General features: G+C 36.4%; 1 protein-coding gene across 16 annotated transcripts in view; it reads right to left on the reverse strand.

Annotated features, from left to right (window-relative positions):
• ERC2 (ELKS/RAB6-interacting/CAST family member 2) overlaps window positions 1-21840 on the reverse strand; it is a 414962-nt gene that overhangs the window by 348401 nt on the left and 44721 nt on the right. For 11 of the 16 annotated variants that reach the window (XM_068201794.1, XM_068201808.1, XM_068201807.1 and 8 more), the window contains exons 2-3: window positions 11648-11671; window positions 10634-11050 (exon numbers count right to left, since the gene is read on the reverse strand). In XM_068201794.1, the coding sequence (XP_068057895.1) occupies window positions 10634-11050; window positions 11648-11671 (441 nt within the window). The remainder of the gene's footprint in view (window positions 1-10633; window positions 11051-11647; window positions 11672-21840) is intronic. The other 5 variants (XM_068201809.1, XM_068201804.1, XM_068201803.1 and 2 more) reach the window with 1 other exon arrangement.

Consider the following 21840-nt stretch of genomic DNA (forward strand, 5'->3'; position numbering starts at 1 on the left):
ATGTGGCACCTGGCTTCCAGATACATGTGATAGAGGCAAGAAATCCCTCCTGCTGAAGGACACAGCAAAAACAAATGATCAAAGTAGCCCCAATTTGGAATCCTTCCAGAAACTCCATCTTACCATCCTGAAGCCCACTATTGTTTTGATAAATTCTATTATCTGAGTTTGTGTTAAAATTAACTTTTTTCCTGGGAGCCTATGCTTGTCTGTTCCCAATCTCTTGGTAAGAATTCCTTTTTCTGGCCAATCATGCTGCGCCTTAATGGTGCAGATGGGGAGTAAGCACTGCCAAGACCTCTGCAAACACTCACAATACTGTTGAGAGGCTGAAAGGTAACATTATTTTGATAATGGTTTCTGAAACTTGTTATCAGCAGAAAATCTTTTCTCTGCCACATGTCCTCCTATGTGAAAATATGCAAGTTGAGAGCTGAAAATTACTCTCTCCAGCCAGATCAGGAACAAGTAAGAACAAACTGATTGCTCTGACTGAAACATGCAGGTGTTCAGTCTACCAAGGCTCTGAAACAGACCAACATTTTTGCTGGGATAACAATGCATCTGCAATAAAAATCCTTCCTTCCGTGCTACAATGGTACCTTTTAAAGTAGAATATAGATTCTGCTTCCTTTGTGAGAAAGGTCTACAAGGGGGAAAAGTTGTTTGTGGCATGCATGTGTAAAAGCACTACAAAATCAGAAAAACTGTCTACCACATATTTATTTGATCATCATTATGTTGCTCAAGCTACGGAAACCTGCACAAGCATCTTTCATTTGAGGCACAAAACATTTTAAAATGTTAAAATAATTGTTAAAAAAAAGAGATTCAGAATGAATGCTACATCTTATGGAATTATCAGAGTGGTAATCACCCAAGGATACTGTAACTCTTCATCAAAACAGATGTTTATTAGATGACAGCAAAGCCAATTGAGCACAGAGGATATTGGGTCTTCTCATCTATTTGACACCTGCACAATCACTTATGAAATAGCAAGTAGCAACAAGCTTAATTACTCATAGCTGGGGACAGAACACCTCATCAGCAATGACATTGCCTACCATTCTTCAGATGTAGCAGAGAAATGTGCTTTCTCCATGAAAACACTGTTCTTTTGAATGGCAGCTTCTTCCCCCAGATACTGAAACAAGGAATGCTGGAGCCATGGGAGTGCCCAGTGTCTCACAGGTGCCCCAAGCTGAGAGAGGCTGTGCTTTAATTCAGCACTGCTAAGAACTTGCTAACACCTAAATGAGCACTGCTGGCTCCCCAGTGTGCTTTCAGATGTGTTGCAGCTGCAGTATCAGAGCAGATATGGTGAAACTCCAACCCATTCAAAGAGGAAAATGACCCCTTAGTTTGCTCTTTAACTTTTTTAATCAAATTACAATCCTTGACTAACACAGTGGGACCAAATTCCACCTATCCCTTCAGACTGCATTCCTGATTTTCCGTAGAAAGCTGCACTATCCTCTTCAGTTTCTTTGCTTTGGTTCTCTGACTTAGCTGTTCTAAACTGCATTCACATCACAGACTCAAATAAAATCTGTGTGGAAATGTCTTTGCATTGTCTACCACTCTAAAATGAGCAATGAAAAATAACAAATAGGGTGAGATTGTCTGTAAAACAAGACTGAAACACAATCCTCGTTCAAGAGGGCCATCTAGTGCCTTCATGCTCTACATGAAGGATGCAAATCTTCAAGTTAGCTACTGGCTGATTTTTAGGAATTATTTAGGGCCCCATATTCTTTCCCCATACTTTCAAATACCTAGTAACCCACACACTGTTTCTTGCTCAGCATCTGAAGACCACTGCTCTAGTTAATAAACCTTGCAAAAATTCAGCAGATAGAAATTTAACTGACTCAGTATTTGCAGGAACTTTTTGCTGAAAGGATCTCATGAACTGAGAAATTCCTGGAGTTCTCCTTCTAAAGACTGTGCATTAGAGAAATATTTTTCCAATGTTTAGTTTTGAGTCAAATAATGAGCTAAAGAAAATAAACCCATCTATTTTAGCTTATATTCATTGTTATAAAACTAAAACCTAAGATGTATGTAATTTTATAAATAAATTTATGTTCATGGAAATTAAATGTGTAAGAGTCAAAGCCAATTAAAGCAGTGTGACTATAAAAAATAGATAACTAGATGTAATTATCTATTAGCAAATGAAAATAATGCATTCTCCACGTGCATACTTTAAAGAGAAAGGTGTGTGAAGCTCATTCCCTTCAACAAATGGCCCTTTATTAGCCCCATTTGGAAGTTTTTCCCAAAAAATACTGGTCTGAATGCAATTAGGAATGAGACAACATTGCAGAGCAATGGCAGCATAAGAACTTTGTTAATGGAGCATACAGCAGCCAGTGAAACACCACAAAGAATCTGTTTGCAGTTACCAACTACAGCCATCAGCTGACTAAGCATTTCTCTGACAATTATTACATTATTTTTCTTTTTTTTTTAGTAATATCAGTAGAATTTGGACTATGTAAAAAATCTTCCATTATCACAGGTCTCTAGGAAAGAACATAAAGTGTGTATTTAGAAAGAACACATTCAAGTAAATTGCATACAAAGCAGGGCAGTGAAGAACATACAGAACCAGTAACTATCTTAAATACACTCATTAGACATAAATGGCTCTAAAACATGTGGGTTGTTTTGTTTTTTAAAGGTTTATGTTTCAGGGAGAAGATGATGTGCTGATATATGGAAATAAACCAATCAGGTGAAGACATTGGCTCCACCTCCAGAAAAGCTGTGGCAAACTATTTCCTTCCAACGGTGTAGCCTACCAGTAACTAAGTCTGGATTCATTTATTCTCTCAAATCTAATCCTATTCCCCTTAAATCAGTCAATCCCACTGACCTCATCTGATAAAAAAAAAAAACAAAACAAAAAAAAAAAACAAACCAGAATTTTGTCCTCAGTGCTTTCAAAAATATCCACATTTTTGGTGGGTATGCCTTTCAGAGCATTATTGAGGTTATTCACTAACATTTTACCCAAATATTTATAGGGAGATGAATTATGTTTACAGCCATTATCAAATTTTGTATTTGTGCATAAATCTATTGAGAGCCTTATAATCATGTTGGAATACCAGCCTCAAACTGTTAACAACCAAAAAAATTTTCTCATTATCAGGATTGCCTCACAATGCACTAACTACATCTATAAAATTAGGAAATTATAATCTATTCACTAAATCAGAAATATTGTTTTGTTAAATAGCTCAACCTAACATTACACTTTTCTTCATTAAGCTGAGTTTTAGGTAAAATTTTAGAAAGGGTTTACATTATTAGCTGTGTTCTACTACCTACAATAAAACTTCCATTTTCATTACTAAAATAAGCCAGCACATACCAAGGCAAAACTCATTTTCTTACACAGAGTTTAAGACCTGTACAAGGAAAAAATTTAGCAAATGAAAAACTACTTTTTTAGCAGACTGAGGAGTAGAGGAGGGAGGAGGTTGTTTTTAAAGATGAAAAAACTTTTTATTTTTTTGAGTCTTTGCATCCTTGCAAGTGAAAAGGTGTGTTCATACATATATAGGTATATATACAGATATAGACTCTGGCAGGAGATTGGCCTGTCGCAGTTTTCTGCAACTCCATCTCGTGTGACAGTACATGGATTTCCAATCCAGGTAAAAGGCTGAATGTTTCCTAAGACAAAGGAATTTCAACTCAGCTAACAGAGAGGGTCTAAATCAGAGAAGTGTACACTGGAATTCAAGGGTGGCCAACTCTCCCCTTCCCTGGAAATTCAGTTCTGATTCTGAGAAAATACATTAACATTTCAGAGCCGTGAGTCACCTCCATGAGCTATAGTCATTCATACAAAAAAGGACAGGAAGATGGAGCTAGAAAAGGTTAATTACATTATAGAAAATCAAGTTATTGGCACAGAAATGAGTAGCAGCACATTTACAGAACGGGGAATATGAAAGAAACCAAAATTGATCATTTTTCTCTATTCCATCGTGGCTTGTCTCCAAAAACTTGTCATGCAACTAGAAAGTAGTAAATGTGTGAACTGAGCAAAGAACCTTGCAAAGACAGCATTTTATGTCTGGGGACAACACTTGAATTACAGCAATTTAAGCCAGTCCCCTGATTGCCTTCTAAAGGATGCACTTTCCAGGAATGCTGGCAGGATCAATACTGATCACCTCCACACATGGAAAGGTACAGAAATCCAGCTTATTTATGGAGCTGGTTTTTCTCTCTTCCAAAAATATTTTTTTTAGTTTCAAACTGACAGCTTTCTCATATATGCAATTCAAAACTACTGATGGTTGTGTCATGGAGGTCAATCCTGCTTTTAAAGAAAGTGATTTCTAAATGAACAAAGCTTTCCAATCCTTCATGGACTTATAAAAACTATTGCAACCAAGCACCCTGGCAAGAATATCACAGGGCATAGCAAAATCTGAATGGGCTATGTTAGAAGTAACAACTGTTCTCTAGAGCATAATCAGGTTCTGTCTACTTTCTCATGTCTCCAGCAACTGCCAACACTGCAGAGTCCTTCTGTATACTTAAGGGGTCACCTTAAAAATACACATTACTATTGGTTTTTTGATAAAAAGCAATTGTCTTTAGAGCACATGATAAGATTAATATTTTGAGTTGAGGCAGGAGAAATAAAAGGAAAGAGGTATACTAATGAACCTAATAAAAAAGCTCAGTCTAGAATGGTTGTTAATCTGGGTAACCAACTTCAGGGAAGAAACGTTCGGTGTCAATAAAGCATTTCCTTAGTAAATTACTACTGGCTCCAGTGTAAGACATTTACAGTAAACACCAAAAGTCTGCAAGGCATCTGTTCTATTCACAGTGGAAGAAGGAACTTTGCTCCATTAATAACTTTAAAAACATGCAATAACTAATTCATGATGGCAGTTCAAATCCTATCAGCAGCCTTCCTTACTTGACCAAGCTGAGTTCAAAGATAGAGCAAAGTTTTAAAAAGCCCCTTGAAAGTTTAGAAGTACACTTTAAATTATTATAAAGATGTGTTGTTCTTCTTTCTACCAAATACAAAAAAGCTGTAACTTTAAACCATGAGCAACAACATTCTTTTAAGAATATATGCAAGATAAGAGTTAAAATGTGTATATAAAATCCTATATGATCTCAGAATTTGTTTTAGTGAAACTGTATGTTGTATAGAGAGGGCATGTGTAATATACGTGTATGTATATATAATAAAATACTTTGTGGAATTTTAACATTTGACTTCACTAGAGACTTAGTGGGACTTTGCCTTAGGCAAGTTTTTAATAGCAATAATAAAAAAATACTTAATGGTACTTAGGGTAAATAATGTGTGGTCACTATGTTTAAAAAAAGTAATACCAAACATCTGTGCTAGATTTCCACATGATAAAATCCCCATATTACCTACAGTTCTCCCAAAGTTATAGAGAAACAAATGTATATTTAAAATTCTAGAAGAGACATGTGATAACCAATTTAAGAACTTTAAGGCAGGCACCTTGTGTTTTCTGACAAGAATGTATATTTAGTGATCATTATGATACTTAATTCTGAACATGAAGAAAGCCATAGTATAATGTTATGGCTTCAAGACAGATTTTCAACCACTAACAGACCAAGAATGTCCTTTTTCTCAAGTCTACGTGCAAAGACCACTTTGTTCCCCACAAGATACATTAATTTTCTTATCAAAGCAAAAGCTATTCATTTTTTTTTCAGAAAATAACAAAAAATTTCATCTACATTTGAAAAATACCAACAAATATACTTGAGTAAATTTAGATGGTTAAAAACATAGGATTCAGTCTAACAGTGATGGAAAACCAAGTGCAATCTGGGCAGAAATCCTCAGAAAGCACGAAACAGAGCTCAACACTCTCCCAAGAGGCTCCATCTCCCAAACTGAGGCAGAAACACATGCTCGCAACTGTTACCCAGGGCTACATTTGCTCTCTCTTGCTTTGTGAATCAGGAACTAAGGAAACCTTTGCTATAACTCTCTCCAAGCTGGGAATTCTGCTATCCCTGTGAAAGCTTATTGCCTAGATGTTGAATTCCTTGATAAAGGAAAGAAATCTAATCCCATTTTTTACACAGCTTATTTCTCAACATTTTAGTGAACCTTGCCGACATTGACATTCTTTGCTATTCCTGTAAAAGAGCAAGTTTCCAATTTCAGCTTTATTCTCCTTCTCCTGCTCTATAATGTGCCTCACACTTGCCACTTCTAAGGCCCTGAAACACAAAGCTTGAGTAAAACTGTCACCACAAGTTTGCTTCTGTGAAACAAAGTTTAAAGATGCATGGATTGCACACTGCAGAAAGGTACAATCTTTGAGGGCCACCAAGTCAACACTTCACAGCATGTATCTCCTAAGAATATGAAAGCAAATGAAGAAAAATAAAAATGTTTATATTCTGGAGTTATTTCTCTGCCTCTAGTACACCAGCCAGTTCCATTACTCTTGCCTGTACTTTCTCTAAGAAATACCACCTAAAGCCTGGAGAACTTCCAGATCTTTGAAGCAGCTATAATTATCAAATTCTGCTGAGGCTATTCATGGGGTGGGTGGGGGAAGGGCAAGAAGCAATCAATGGCTTAAAAACAAGAAATTTCTGCATGATTCTTGGATAACCAGCCAATCAGAACAGTAGGATATTTATTTCTGATAATGTGCATTAATTATATTAATAATTAATATTAATAATATTTGACAAGGTGGTAGAGTCTGACAGACAAGAAGTTATTTCTCTCTACCTAGTTAAGTGAAAAAGTTACCAGGTAGACAAAAGCAGCTGTGGAGTAACAGAGAACACCTCCCTTACTATTCCCTTACTATCCCTTACTATTCAATTCCTTGTAGGATCAGCGCTCAGGGGGCGCAGGTCAAGGAGAGAGATCTGACATTCATTTGAGATACTGGTGTGTTGAAGAGGTTGTCCTTCATTTCCAATGTTTCAAGACCACTTGCTTGAGTTTCTCTCATAATGTGGTAGTTTAATTCTCTGGTTTGGGCAAACTATCACCCATCAGTGACTATTAATAACTTTCTACACCACCATGTTGAATTATCTAAATTTTTAAATCTAGAAGATTTAAAAGATTAACAGAATGAATGAACAAAAGAAAATATTCCAAATTCCAGCTTTCCACTGTTTTAAAGCACTAAGAAATGAACAGCATAAGAGAGAAAATCATGGTTGCATTAGGGGAAAACATGCTCAACATGTAAGACTTGACCTTCTTCTAGCTAGGTTGGTACACAATTAAATTTCATGAACTGAATAATTCAGATGGAAAGTAATTTTAAATTAAATACCCACAGCAAAGGGTTTATGTGCCTCTCCAAAAGTCCATCTCTACATTACATTTTAAGGGAGTGATGAGGCAGTATAAACTCAGTTGTCTTCCGTGTCTTCAGTTAATTTTTTCCATATTCAACTTCATTTGCACCATGATAACTTTTTTTCCACAGACAGCACTCTTTCTGCTGGAATCTACAGCAGAATCTATCATTATAAATGTAAGCTGACACAAACAAACCCTATTTGTTGAATAACTTCATATGATGCTGCACAGATTTTTATCATCCTTGTTTCACAGAATCACCAAGTCATTAAGGTTGGAAAAGATATTCAAGACCATCAAGTCCAAGGATTTTGAAAAGCTCCACTTTGTCAATCAGACCATGGCACTGAGTGCCAAACCCAGTCATTTCTTGAACACCTTCAGGGATGACGACCCCATCACTTCCCCAAGTTGTCCATTCCAGCATTTAACAACCCTTTCCATGAAGGAATTCCCCCTGAATCACCCCCTGAATTAAAGAGAAGAAACAGCCATCCAGGATTTGCTCAAACAGAACATTACACATGACCCAATACTAGTTTCTCAGAAATACACCCAATACTTGAGCTATACTCCAACCTGTAAAAATAAAGAAAGCAGAGTATTTTAGATTATGTTCTAAAATGACAAATATTTTGTTAAGGGTATAGAAAGATTAACACAATTTGAGTGAATTATAAATAAATCATGAATGAAAGTAATTAAGAATGTATCCAAGTTCTAGCTTACTTTTAAAGCATTCTCAGGAGGAAAAAAAATGTTTAGTAACTGACAGGTGATTTACACACTTAGGATGAAAAACAACAAACACTAGTTACAGGAAAAAAAAATCAATCCACTGGGCAGGCTGCTGCAGAAGATTCAACCCAGTAACCTCTGTTTTATCATACTGAGAACCTGTATTGTGCAGGATGAAGACTAAAAGCAGAGACAGAAATTCAAATGAGCACTGCAAAACAAGGATTTACCAAGCTACACATAAAGATCAAAGGTTGATCTATTTGGACTTTTAACAAATACATAATACTATTAAACTATACATTATGTCTGATGTTACTTCAAAGCATGCAGACAACTTTCCATAACAAGAAAGCAAAAAAAAAAATTTTGAATGTCAGTACATTTTCCAAGAGTCCACCAGAACAGTAAAATCCAGAGCCCTGAATAAACAGGCACCTACTAAAACATTTTATTTCTGAAGAGTTCCTACAGCCTACACATCATACTTCCAAGCTCCCTACAACTTCAAATATGCAGAAACTCAAAAATAAATAAAAATAAAACCTATAAATACTATGTGCAACAGAAAGAGAGCTGGAGAGAGAGACTGCACCCAAAGCCTTGAATTCTTATAAAAACAATGAAATCGTGAGGCAAAATGTCCAAAACATTAGATAGTTCCTGCCAATCTGGCTGGGACAGATTCCAGGCAACAAATCCAGTAAAATTTTAAACCTTGACCACTTACCAAGGTATTATCAGCATGTCACAAGCAGTAAATCCCAATCTACACTTGCAGCACTCCAGACAAAAGACAATCTCTATATTCTCATATAAACTGAGGGAGAAACAACTTTTTCTCTGCCCCAGAAAACAACTGGGAGAGAATATAAAATAAATTCAGCATAAATACAGGAGAAACATGTATAGTGTATAGGTAGCAATAATTTCTCCTTTCAGCATGTCTTGGAAATAAAGATCCAGTAAAGTGGATGCCAAGTGGCCTTTACTTGGAAGCCTACCCTTTATCTATTTTTTGAGCTCAATTTAGTTCTATTTCTCACTGTCTTTGACAACCATTCTCATTAGAAACTTTCTTCAAATTTCTTCATGTCCCATATAAAGCCAAATTAGGGTTCACAAACTTAATTGACACAGATACAACAGAAGAAATACAATCACACAATCACCCATTCTTGAAAACAGAGTGTATGCAGATCTAAATACCTAAATCCAGAAACTTGTCTGCTAGTTCCCAGAACTTATTCCACAACCCTTCCTCGTCACAAATTCAGTATCATTAGGCCCTTATGCAATTCCTTTCAGAATCCATTAATGCATTACATCAGTTTTAATTAAAATTCTGCCTGTGAAAAGATTCAGGATCAACACCTTCACAAGAAAACTTTACTGAAGCGTATCATGAAATTTTTCACTTTCTGAGCTTTAAATGGGCAGCAGAAACTACTGAGTCCTCAATGCATATTCTAGATTAGAGAAGAACATAAGCTAAATATAAAATAATTTGTCCATAGCAAAGCAAATATTTTGCCAACAGTCCCTAGATGTAAATAGCTGTTGTTAATCTTGAGCACTAATTCTTAAGCTTTTGCACTAATTTCATTTGTGCTTTGATCTGACAGGCAAATTGGTGTTTTTAGTGACCACACTGCTGCTGAGTTTCTAAGTGAACAAATGTGTTTCTCCTGACTTCCCTTGCTGTGTGTAGTTGTCCATAGCCTCCCTGCAAATTTTCACCCTCCTTAGCAGCATCTCTAGCCCTGCCTTGTTTGCCTGAGAGTCACATAAGAACACTGCTGGGATCTAAAGGGGCAGATGGGCCTGACACCAGGCCAGATTTTCTTTCAATTGTACTAATCCAATCATCCCAATTCCAGTCCCAAAAATGCATTTGCAAATGATGTAGGCAGATAGTGGAGGTGGTTTTGGAATCAAATTTAGGTTTTCTCAAAGTAGAGCACAAGCAGCAGCACAGTGTTTTAATGTGACATTATGGTATATTTATGTAAAAAGCTGGAGTATCCCCACATGAAAATATATTAGAAATACACATAGGCAGAAGCCTTTGTGTATATGGAAGAAAAATGTTTTTAAAACACTCTTCAAACACCAGAGGCATACAAATCCAACACAAAGGTAGCATGCACTCATGACTCTAGTTAGAGCAGCAGCAGGTGTCACTTCCCTCTTCACCAGGTCTAGTCTTCACTTGCCAGATATCACTTTACCAAAATGAAAGGATAAACAAACTTTGCAAAGCAACATTTCAGAGACAATAAGCCCAAATATACCTACTTCTCTGTCATATTTTCTTCTTCTTGCTTTCAAATATCACACAGTCCTGCTGAGTACTTATTCAGATGTAAAACAAATGCATGCTATCCTTTCCATCCAAAAATTAGAGCACAAAAAGAAAACGCTTCAGTACTCTAATTATATTTGTAAAACTCCAACAAGTTCCATGACTATTTTTAACAAAAATATGTATTTTAAATAAAGAAATGAGTTTTTCATTACCTCTCTAAGATGCATGTTTTCCTTCTCCTTCTGATCTAAAATCACTTCTAAATGATTAACCTGAGATTCAGCCTCTGCCATCCTTCGAGTTCTCTCATTGTCATCTTCCATTCCTTTAGAAGGCAAACCTTTACTTTGCAACATCTCTAGAAGCTTTTTTATTGATTCATCTCTGGCATTTAGTGTTTGCTTTTGTGTTTCAATCCTAAGCTCCATTTCTTCTAGAGTTTTTCTCAACAGGAAGAGCTCTTTAGCTTGTCTATCATGTTCTGCCTGAAGTCTTCGAAAATTCTCCTCTGTGAGCTCAATGGTAAAATGCTCAGCTCCTCGGTTCCCACTTTCCTGCTGGAGAAGATGGTTAAGGTCTCTCTGGGTTCTAAGCTCATCTTGAAGTGCCTGGATTGTCATTTGCAGATGCTGCAATAAAGAAGACGAAAGAGAAAAAATTAGCTTAGGATCTGAATGTAGAATTAGTATTTGATTAAAGTTTTGTTGTATGCTGTTACAAAAAGTCATTAGAATTAGTAATGAAAGTCTACCAAATGACCTTATAAAATATCAAATGCAGGTGACAATATTGGTAATGATATCTTTCAAGTGCTTCTAGAAAGAAAGAAGACAACATACACAGACACAAAATAATGTCAGCTACATACAAAATTAATAGCAACAAATGCAAACACTAGGTAGTGACACATCCATTAGAACCTACAAAGATCAAAGACTCAGTATTCCATGTTTTCTAAATTACCTCAGACTAAAGATAAATCTGCTCTTCATGGCGCTCAACAGTACTGCTGTTTATAAAGTCAATCAAAGCCCTCACTACAATTAAAGGGGACTTTGGGGAGGGGCTGAGTTCGGGCTGGTTGGTTTCATTTTTTCATTTTGGAAGCTAAAGCTATGAAAAGTTTAGTAAACAGGATTACTGTATCTCTAAAAAGCAAACAAAAATAACCACAATAAGCGATACTGAATTTTGAAAAATAAATTTACTGCAAGTAGTGGACAAACCTTTGTTCTTCTGGCATCCAAAAACTGAACAGCATGGTAAACGAAAAAATGAAGCAAAATCAACATAAATAAAGGTCAGATGCAAGCAAAGGAGATTCAACAGAAAGAACTGAATTCAACAAAAAGTATCTTCAACTGAAAAAAAAAATTTTATTGAGTTATACAGAAAGGCAACAACAAATTCACAGTACTCAAATATATAAACTTATAGACAGACTTCACTAAATAGAGGTGACAAAGAAAAACATATTTGAAATAATCAGTCCCATGATAAATTACAACATTCCTATTGGACATCGCTGCTCTTTTACACTTTTAGGTTTTTCAGAACACTGTAACTTGTCCTAAAATATTTATACTACATCTGAGTACAGGGATCTGTCTCTGTTCCAGAGGTATATCTTGCACTCCTTACTCAACACAGTTCAAAACCAAATTGATTTTGCCCATGTTAAGGTTAGAGTGCAGATAATTAGCCTAAATTGCTATGGCTTATGATGTTCATTTCAGATTATATCCTCATCTGACAATTTGTTTTTCCTTCTTATTTTTTTCCCTCTACTCATTACCTACACAGCACACTGAGTTTTTAGAAATATTAATTCCTGAACAGGCTCACAGTCTGTACTAAAAGATATTTAACTGAAGGAATTAGGGGACTTAAATGCATATCATCAGACCTTTTAGGTTTAATTGATGTTCTGCAACTCCACGTTCTAAAAAACAACAACAGAAACCACACCAAATAAAACCCAAACCAGCAACAACACAGACACCAAAATAACAACAAAACTTCATTTCATTTGATACTACCTTCATATTTTCCACAAGTATACATAAATCTGTTGAGTTTTGGCAATGATTTAAACTAAATGAAAAATTCTAAACCTTGAGAAACCAACCTTTTGAAATAATGTCTTTTATCACTTATTTCAAATGGAAAAGAACTATTGCCAGTGGTAGAATTCAGCAAGACACTTTGAATCTGTTCTATCATTAAATAAGCACTACTTTAATGTATGTCCAAATCTTAATTCTCTTAGTATCTGCATCTTACTAGGCACACACTCAGCTGAGAGCATACACATGTAGGCCACTCATTTACAGCCGTGCTTTTATTTAAGGGCAACTCTTATCGTTTCTTAATCTCACCATCTTTTTAATTAGCTATAATAAGCTTAAAACTCCAGTAAACTTTAAAATCCTTCACATGTGGAAACATCCCCACGTTGAATCTACTAATTAGCCAAGTGTTTGTGACCCCAAGACTGACTACACCTGGATTCCAAAATTATTTCACTGTCCTACTTCTCACACCTGGTCAAGAACCTTCTCTGTACTACTATGCTACAACTAAGCAACAGCCATCTTCAGTAACTACCAGAAATAGTCAAAATTGTTTCCCTGATCTGAATAATGATTTAAGATGCATCCTCCTAATGTTAAATCAAACAGTATTTATTACTTCATGCTACAACGTATTTACAAATGAATGTTTTTCCAAAGTCAAGTACTCCCCTATATATCAAATGTTGATATGTCTATAAAAATCTGGCTGAGCAAAAGAAAACAAATTCTAAAATACCATGTTCTAACACACAAATGAAAGTAAACTTGACATACACATTGCTAACACACAAACCTTCTGAATGTAAGCTCTAAAAACCAAAAATTGTTGGTTCAACACAAAAATAATTAGAAATCAGAACTCAACAATTCTGGTTAAGATAAATGAGACAAGCTCCTTTTCCACCCCCAGCAGCCCGTGCATGCTCTCCTTAGGCTCCACCCAAACCCACGTTTGTCTCTAAGCGTGACAGTAGTTCTGGCTGCTTCTCTGTAATTATCTTAAAACTAACAGCCTCAACTGTGGCAGACTATTGCTACTTTGACATAAAAGAATCCATTTTTGTACACCTTCAAGACTTAGAACATGGTGGACCAGATTTAGACTTCTGCTGGCACAGATTTTTGTATCTGCTGCTTGCTAAGGAAAGAAAAGAACAAATGTTGTGAGGGTGGAAAAAATTGCATAATTAACTGCAGGGGAAGGAATGTAGGAGTGCTGTGAATATCTGTCACATGGCTTTCATTAGAGACACAGAACTTTACAGGATTTTTAAAAAAAACATGTAAGATCTATCACATTTTTTATCATTTCTATTCAAAAATGACCAGTTGACCAGAAATATTTCCATGCCAATTTCTTGACAATATATAAACAGTTCTCTCAGAACTTTTTCAATTCTTCTCCACAGCCCAGCTCCAAGAAGCAATCCATGGAACTGTGAATTGCCCCACAAACTGAAACAAAACTATAAAAGGAAGATAAACTAATGGCTCTTCCCAGACTTCAATTCATGTTCTACACAAGGAAGTTCCTATAGTCTATGCCAAGTAACTACACCCAGAAGAATTGCCTGCTGACAACTCTCCTGCTACAGTGTGCTTTGGGTCACACAAACACTTCCAGAGCATCCCAAAGCCACAGACATGGTGAACAGCAGAGGGGAATGAATTCACAAGGAGACTTGCTGATTTCAAATTGTTGGTCCACCTACAGAAGCACACAGCTTCTCGGTGCAAAGCACCATCACACTGCCACCAAAAGCAAAGAACACATTCAAGAACCCAGTCCACTGGATTTTAGCTCCTGATTCTCCTGTTTCTTTCCCACCCCAGTAAACAGAGAATTGGCAGGGCTGAATCAGCTAACACAGTCTAGCCTCTTGGCAGTGGCAAATATAAAATGAAGCCTGCCCAAAAAAAATCATCCTGTGTAATTGTATGCTATAGAAAGCTACAGCTATACCTGAAGAATACACCTCGACAAATATAACAGCAAATTATCCTGTCAACCATACTCTCATTCTCTAAAAATCAAGCTTCTTTATTTATTCCATAATTTATTACTGTTCTATTTTAATTCTCCACAGTATGAGGCTCTATCATCAGAAGGAAACAGACTACTTAAAGCTTTCTTATGAACTGCATCTAAATCAATTTGTTAAATTGATTTAGATGCAGTTCAATCAATTCTTGTTAAATTTAGTTGTGGTACTGAAATAAGTATGAGGATTATATTTCCAAATATTTGTAACTAAGTATTGTTAAAGAAAAACATTCAAATCCTAATTTTCTTCTTTAAAGAAAAAAAGAAAGGGAATTAGAGACATTTTCTTCATTACCATAAAGAAATTAATTATCTCATGCATTTCCTCATCTGCCTATTACAATTCATAAATCTGGCATCCAAAAAAACCCCACTGAAAATCAGTTGACTAGAATTTTGCCTGAGTAAGACAGGACTGACAGAAAGAGTTGGAAGGAGAAGACAGATCTAATTTCGGAGGAATAGCAAGAGATTCTGACCACACACAATGAATCTTCAGCATTGAAAATTCTGAGCGTGAGATGTGAGAGAGCTTCTGCATAATGCTGTTTGCTGAAATAACCACGTATTTGAAAAGAGAATTTCCTGACTTTCCTTACTTTTTCTTTCTTTATACGTTTAAATTTGGTGCCCTGTCAAATTCTATAAAGCTTGCCCTTACGACTGTGCTTTGCAAGTTTAATAAGGAATCTTGTCACGTACACTTAAATCTGCATTTCTTAACACAAATGTGGTGGGCTGAGCTTGGCTGGAGGGCAGGACTCCACCAAGCCACCCTATGACTCCCCTCCTCAGCAGGACTGGGGGTGGGAGGGGAATAAGATGAAATAAACTTCATGGGTCAAGGTAAAGGCAGTTTATTAAAACAAAAGCAAAGGCCATGCACAGAAGCAAAGGAAAACAAAGATTCACTCTCAGTGTCCCATGAGCAGCCCATACCCAGGCACTTCCTGGCCAGTAGGGCTTCAGTAAAGTTGCTCCAGAAGACAAACACTGTAATAAAGAACACCCCCTCCATCAGCTTCTTGTTCAAACCTTTCCTTCTCCGTTACTAATCAAGTGCCCACCAAGCTGCTCTATCACTCCCCTAAGTTTGCCCCTAATCCTGGGCTTTGCAAGTTAAATAAGGAATCTGGTCATATACATTTAAAATTCTTTTTTATTTCATGGAATAGAGCAGAGTTCAGGAATAGAGCTCAGTTCCTTGTGACAAATGCAGATCTTAATTTACACACAATCCTGCTTCTAAATTAAATATTCTCATTATGTGCATTTTGTTTTAATTTCTTGGCCCACTCTAATCATCACTAAACCTAATTTCTCCTCAGGCCCTAAACCAGCAGTGAGGAATGCTGATCCTATGGCATTCTACTACTGTTTGAAAAACCCCAAATAATTATGTAGTCCCTAGAGTTTTCTGAGAGAGAAAACTGCCCTCCAATACATCAGTAATCTTTTCTGGAATCTGATAGGGCAGTGCTGACATATTTAGTATGAAGTATCAGACTTCACTACTATTCAGTCAACTTCTCCAGGTCATCTCACATAAGTATTTTGGCAAAAAAACAAGTATTGCCTAAATACTTGAGGTCATTGAACAAAAATGCATCCCCATACAGGCTAAAAAGCTTTAGTACTGCAAATTCAGAGCAGTTTTGCACCTATTTTTTAAGGAACAACATGTAAATATATTTCTTTCCTAATTCCCTTTTTTGTTGTGGGCTAAGAGATGTTGATGAGCCAAATCTTGTAGCCTGTAATCACAAGAACCAGAAGGTCAAGAGGAAGGTACTTTTAGAAATGTAACAAGTCAAAGAGACTTGAGAGGAATAATCTGCAAAGATTCATGTTGGGGGAAAAAAAAAACCAATTCATTTAGCTATTAAAAAGAGGAGGTTTATTAAAACCTTTGTCATCAGTATCATAGCAAAATGCAGGGTTTGTATTTAGGGGATCCTTACCATGACAACTTTTAAGCAGACCAGTTATGCTGCTATGACAACACTGGCCTCCTTTTTTTCACCTCTTCCCTTTGGAGAAATACTGTTAGTAGTGCCAGAGTCACTAAATAGTAAATTAGCTGACTGAAAAATCATCAGTAACAAATATTTTGACTAATATGAACACATGTGGAGGAATCTGTTTGCAGATTACTTCTTACAATTTACAGGAGGAAAACACAAAATGCTTTTTAACAAGGCCAGGAAATCAATGTCAGTTTAAGAAAAGAAGATTATAATTTGTTTCCCAATAGTTTTGTCTGCAACATTAACTACCCAGCTAAGAACAATGCACAGTTAAGAAGTCCTGGGTACTCAAGGATAAATCTTAAGCATTCATGTTGTAAAACTATTCTCAACATATAAACTATATACTGTGAGAAATCCTCCATCCTCTCACGAACTCCAGCTCCTCTGATACTTTTATTGTCTGCATAAAAAGTTTCTCCTTTTTTCAGGATTGAAGCACTTAAGATTCCCCAAGGAAGCTTTTAAACCAGGATGATAAACCTTTACCCTCCCCACATAAAATGTCCCTCATGGCCTTGGCTCTACATAATCAATATTTGTGATTTGTATTCTGACTGCCCATTGTTTACCAAAGATGAGCAGAATCCCTGTTCTACAGCTAATCCCAGGAGTAACTGCAATCACTGAACAGAAACATGGTCTGAGTTTCCCATCACCACAGCACAAATCTAGGAAAGTGAGAAAACACTCAAGGCCTTGTCTAAAACAACAAAAATTCCACTCCCCCTTCGATCTCACCCACAAACCCCACTGGTAACAAATAGATACAAGATGAAAAGAAAAACAAAAAGCACAAGAGCACATCATTCCCAGCTCTCTGTTTCTCATGAAACAGACTTCCAGTTATCTCCTCAGCCTTTTATCTAGAGGAACAGTAAGGTTTCAATTCTGCTGATGCACTGTCTGGTACTTTCTGGAAGCCTTTGTTTTTGAGACTGCCTTCTCTGCTGTTAAAGCTTTCCTATGAAGAAAGATTTAACACAATAAGTATACCCCTAAAGTAATAATCACACACTTTCAGAAGGTAACAGTACATTATCAAGGGTTTTCAATATGTTCTATTTAGACAAGGTATTTGTTGACATACACAAAGCTCTCAAAACATTGTGGAATAAATTCTTAAAACTGAATAAGCGTTGTTCATTAACAAAACATTGCAGTGTGTATTTATTACAGACTGAAATTTTGTTTCTGTTTTACTTCCAAAAAAACAAAAACAAAAAAAAATGGAAATAAAAAAAAAATTTCTCCCTGATCTCTAAGTTCAAGTCTCCACACACAAAGCACATTTTTTCCCAGCACAGAGATGTTCAATGTCAAGCTTTTTATCAAATAGCATTATATTCCTCTTTTGTTATAATTAGTGGGTTATTATGTATTCAAAGCCCAGTACAGAAACAACCATATCCAGATTAAGTCAGCGACTCACAAACAGGTAACAAAAGTGAAAAACTAATAAAGTATTATTTGTCTCAGCCTCACCAAGCTACAGGTTTTTAGTTCATTTTAATTCCTTAAAATTTATTACATATTTGTTATCAACATGGAAATTGATTAATCAAATGTTGGGAGAAGCTAAGAGCATATTTTTGTTTTGTGGGGATATTTTAGGGGTTTTTTAAGAAAAAAATGCAGAGCATCCCCTGAAAGTGAAATCACAACTGTCCTCAGTGGACCAGCAACAGACTGAGCACTACCCTGTCAGGTTCCAGAATAGATTACTGATGGAGGGCAGTTTTTGCTCTCAGAAAACTCTAGGGACTACATAATTATTTGTGGTTTTTCAAACAGTAGTAGAATGCCATAGGATCAGCATTCCTCACTGCTGGTTTGGGGCCTGAGGAGAAATTAGGTTTAGTGATGATTAGAGTGGGCCAAGAAATTAAAACAAAATGCACATAATGAGAATATTTAATTTAGAAGCAGGATTGCATCTGAACTAAGATCTGCATTTGTCACAGGGAACTGAGCTCTATTCCTGCTTCCATGGTCATGTATGACTGAAATGCACCTGTTCAAAAACCTGGGAATATTTGCCTTCTTACTTTCATATCCATGGGATTATGTTCTGTAACACCAGTTAAGTGTGAACCATTGTGCAAATTGCAGTTAATGAAGAACAGAAAGTTCAGAATGTTGTTCCTGATTGCCAGCTGAATGTTGTTGTTTCTGATTGCCAGCTTTAAAAAAAAAACTGATAAGCAACAAAAATATTTGGCAAGTATTTGCCTCTTTCTTTTTGGACAGTAGAATGTATTGTGCAGCCTGCTGATTCAGTCAAAATAACAGCATAGCAAAAAATCTTGGATGCTAAACAACTTATTACTTTCTTATTTCTCAAAAACTGAAGTCGGTGTACATTAAAGGAATTTTTTTCAGGCACAAAGTCAAGAAATTGCTTAAAAAAGGAAGCATTGAGGACAAAAAAGATCACATTTCAAACACTGAAAAACTTGTGGTATTTGATCTTCAGACTCTCCCTTTATCTGCTTAGACTTTTGCTATAGAGTTTCTCCTTCTGGCAGAGAGCTCACTATTATCTTGAAAAAAATGAAAATAAAATTAATCCTTTTCCCAGATTAAAAAAAAAAACCAAAAAGGAAAAAATGTCTATTTTTCTATTTTGTAGTCTGTCTCTAATGAAATATCCCACTTCTTTCATTAAAGAAATAAAATCTGAGGAAGGAGATTTTTGTGGACCAAGTGCAGGTTCTGCTGAAGCTACCAAAAAGAAATGCAGATAAAGAAAAACTATAGATGTGTCCACATAGTGTTTCCAATTATAAATTCATAACAGATCAGAACAGAAATGGTTGCTACTATCAGTAAACAGCAAGCTACAAAACACTGAATGATGTTAAAAAATGAAAACAAGTATTTGCATAATATGCAGTATGTGCTTGTTTCTCAGAGGACTTTAATACTCAACACACTGTAAAAGTTAACATTTTATATATCATGTCTAAGAAGCAATACAGGGAACTCCAACAGAGAGCCTGCCAGTCTGTCCAGCAGAGATTTTGGTGATTATTTTACACTATATTGAAAGACACAAAAGAGGAAAGTTAGAAGACTGGACAAAACCTCAGCACTGTATTGCAAACCTTGATGTTTAATTAACATGTGAACTGGGGGCTTGAATTTTCTGTACAGGAAGTCTCCATTGACAGAAGAGACAAATGCAGAGCATCACTAAGCTGTGAGAACGGGACATTTCAATATTTCTGCTGACATTCTTACCTTTGCCACCTTTCCATTTTGTAACTTTCTAACTATAGTTTTTTAAAATTCAGCCACTAGAAAAATCATATGAATATAAGTTATTCACGTGACAATTTCAAGCACAGTTTTTAGTAAGCCAGAAATACAAGTTCCAATTTCGACCTCCCCCTGGTCTATTTTAATCAGCAAAACACATAAAAGAGCACTCTTCAGCTTTCAATTCTTTTTCACTACTAGGAATAGTACTGTGAGTTGATTAACCATAATACACAATCATTTCCCATTGAAACAATTTGAAAAGGAGCCTTAGGACTATGTGTTCTGAGACAGCTAAAGGAAAATGAAAAACAAAAAATCAATAGAGGGATTTCAGTGGCTCCACTCAAAACAGAGTTCAGTTAGATCCAAGAGTGACAAACGATGCATCACAAAGCAAGATGACCATCTGGGAAGACATTTAATCCTAGTTTACTGCAGAAATGCAGATATGCAGGAAAGAAGTCATCAGGGCTCAAAAGATCCGTGCAGTTAACAAATGTACGCTTTCACAAGTTGGGAGAACTTTGGTTTCCCAGTGAACTTTGTTAAATCTGGATTTACTCTTGACAGATTTCGTAGGAGTCTCTTCGCGGCCTAGGGGAACCCAGGACATCTCCATAAAAAGTCTGCAGCTCTGGAGCGATCCCACAAGGTGGCACTAAATCCCCAGCCGCCAGCAAATCCTCAGAGCGCAGAAAACAAGGGCAAAAACCTACGGCCACAACAGAAATAAATACACTACGGCCACATCAGAAACAAACACACACTACGGCCACAACAGAAATAAATACAGTACGGCCACATCAGAAATAAACACACACTACGGCCACAACAGAAATAAATACAGTACGGCCACATCAGAAATAAACACACACTACGGCCACAACAGAAACAAACACACACTACGGCCACATCAGAAACAAACACACACTACGGCCACAACAAAATAAATACACTACGGCCACAACAGAAATAAACACACACTACGGCCACATACATCGCATAAATACATAAGACTATCTACGGATTACAAATTGCAGGACAGAATAATAAAATTAACAGCCTAAATCAGGTGTTTTTGAAGAGATCGTAACCTCCCACTCGTAATTCAACAGCTGTAGTCGGGGGGACACGCAGACACACATAGCACGTGTGTGTGCGCATATATATTTATATATATATATATATATATATACACTGACTTACAGTCAGCACTTAACAAGAGATCAGGTTGCACTCTTTGTTCCATGTTCCGACACAGAACCAGTATTTCTGATGTAGAACTGATTGCCCTGCCCTGGTGACACCCCAGGGGTCAGGCAGTGCTGACTCCGAGCCCTCTGGGCACTGCAAGCACCAACAGCCAGATACAACCTTGTACTCATATGCAGAAAATATTCCATTTTAAACTACTTGATTTTTTTATCCCTCACCTTTCCTTGCATGTTGGTGGAGTCTTTTCCTCCCAAGTGCATTGCATAACCTTAATTACTGAAATAGTAGTGTACCCATATGCTGGGCTAATATTTAGTGGTGTTCAAACTCCTGAAGTGTCCAGAAGCCTTCAGGGGGCCCTTTGTTGCCAACTTCAATTAAATAAACAGGTACTGGGGTAATTTCATTCACTGGGGCCAAATGCATTCCACAGTGCTGAATTTTAAATTGTTAGCACTACCTACTTCTCCTCCAAAAGTCTATTGGTTTTTTCTTCATTTTTCACACTGCTTGATGTAAACATGCTATAAGAATATTCAATTTTCACAGGTATTAAGAAAAAAAGGAGTTATTAAATCTCTGCAACTACTTTTCAACCAAACACAAAAGAAAGCAATTATTAAGGTAAGAACAAATAAAGCAATTTGATGATCTGCTCTGTGCTCCAAGCATTACACTCACACAAAAAATAATGCTAAGTTACACAAGCACACCACTACTATTGATTTTCTCTCCATCACCCCACATTTGTGATAAGACACCGCAAGATCCAGGGTGGGTATAGGATTTTAGAG

The sequence above is a fragment of the Anomalospiza imberbis genome, chromosome 11 (genome assembly GCF_031753505.1).
Source record: "Anomalospiza imberbis isolate Cuckoo-Finch-1a 21T00152 chromosome 11, ASM3175350v1, whole genome shotgun sequence".
Lineage (NCBI taxonomy): Eukaryota > Metazoa > Chordata > Aves > Passeriformes > Viduidae > Anomalospiza > Anomalospiza imberbis.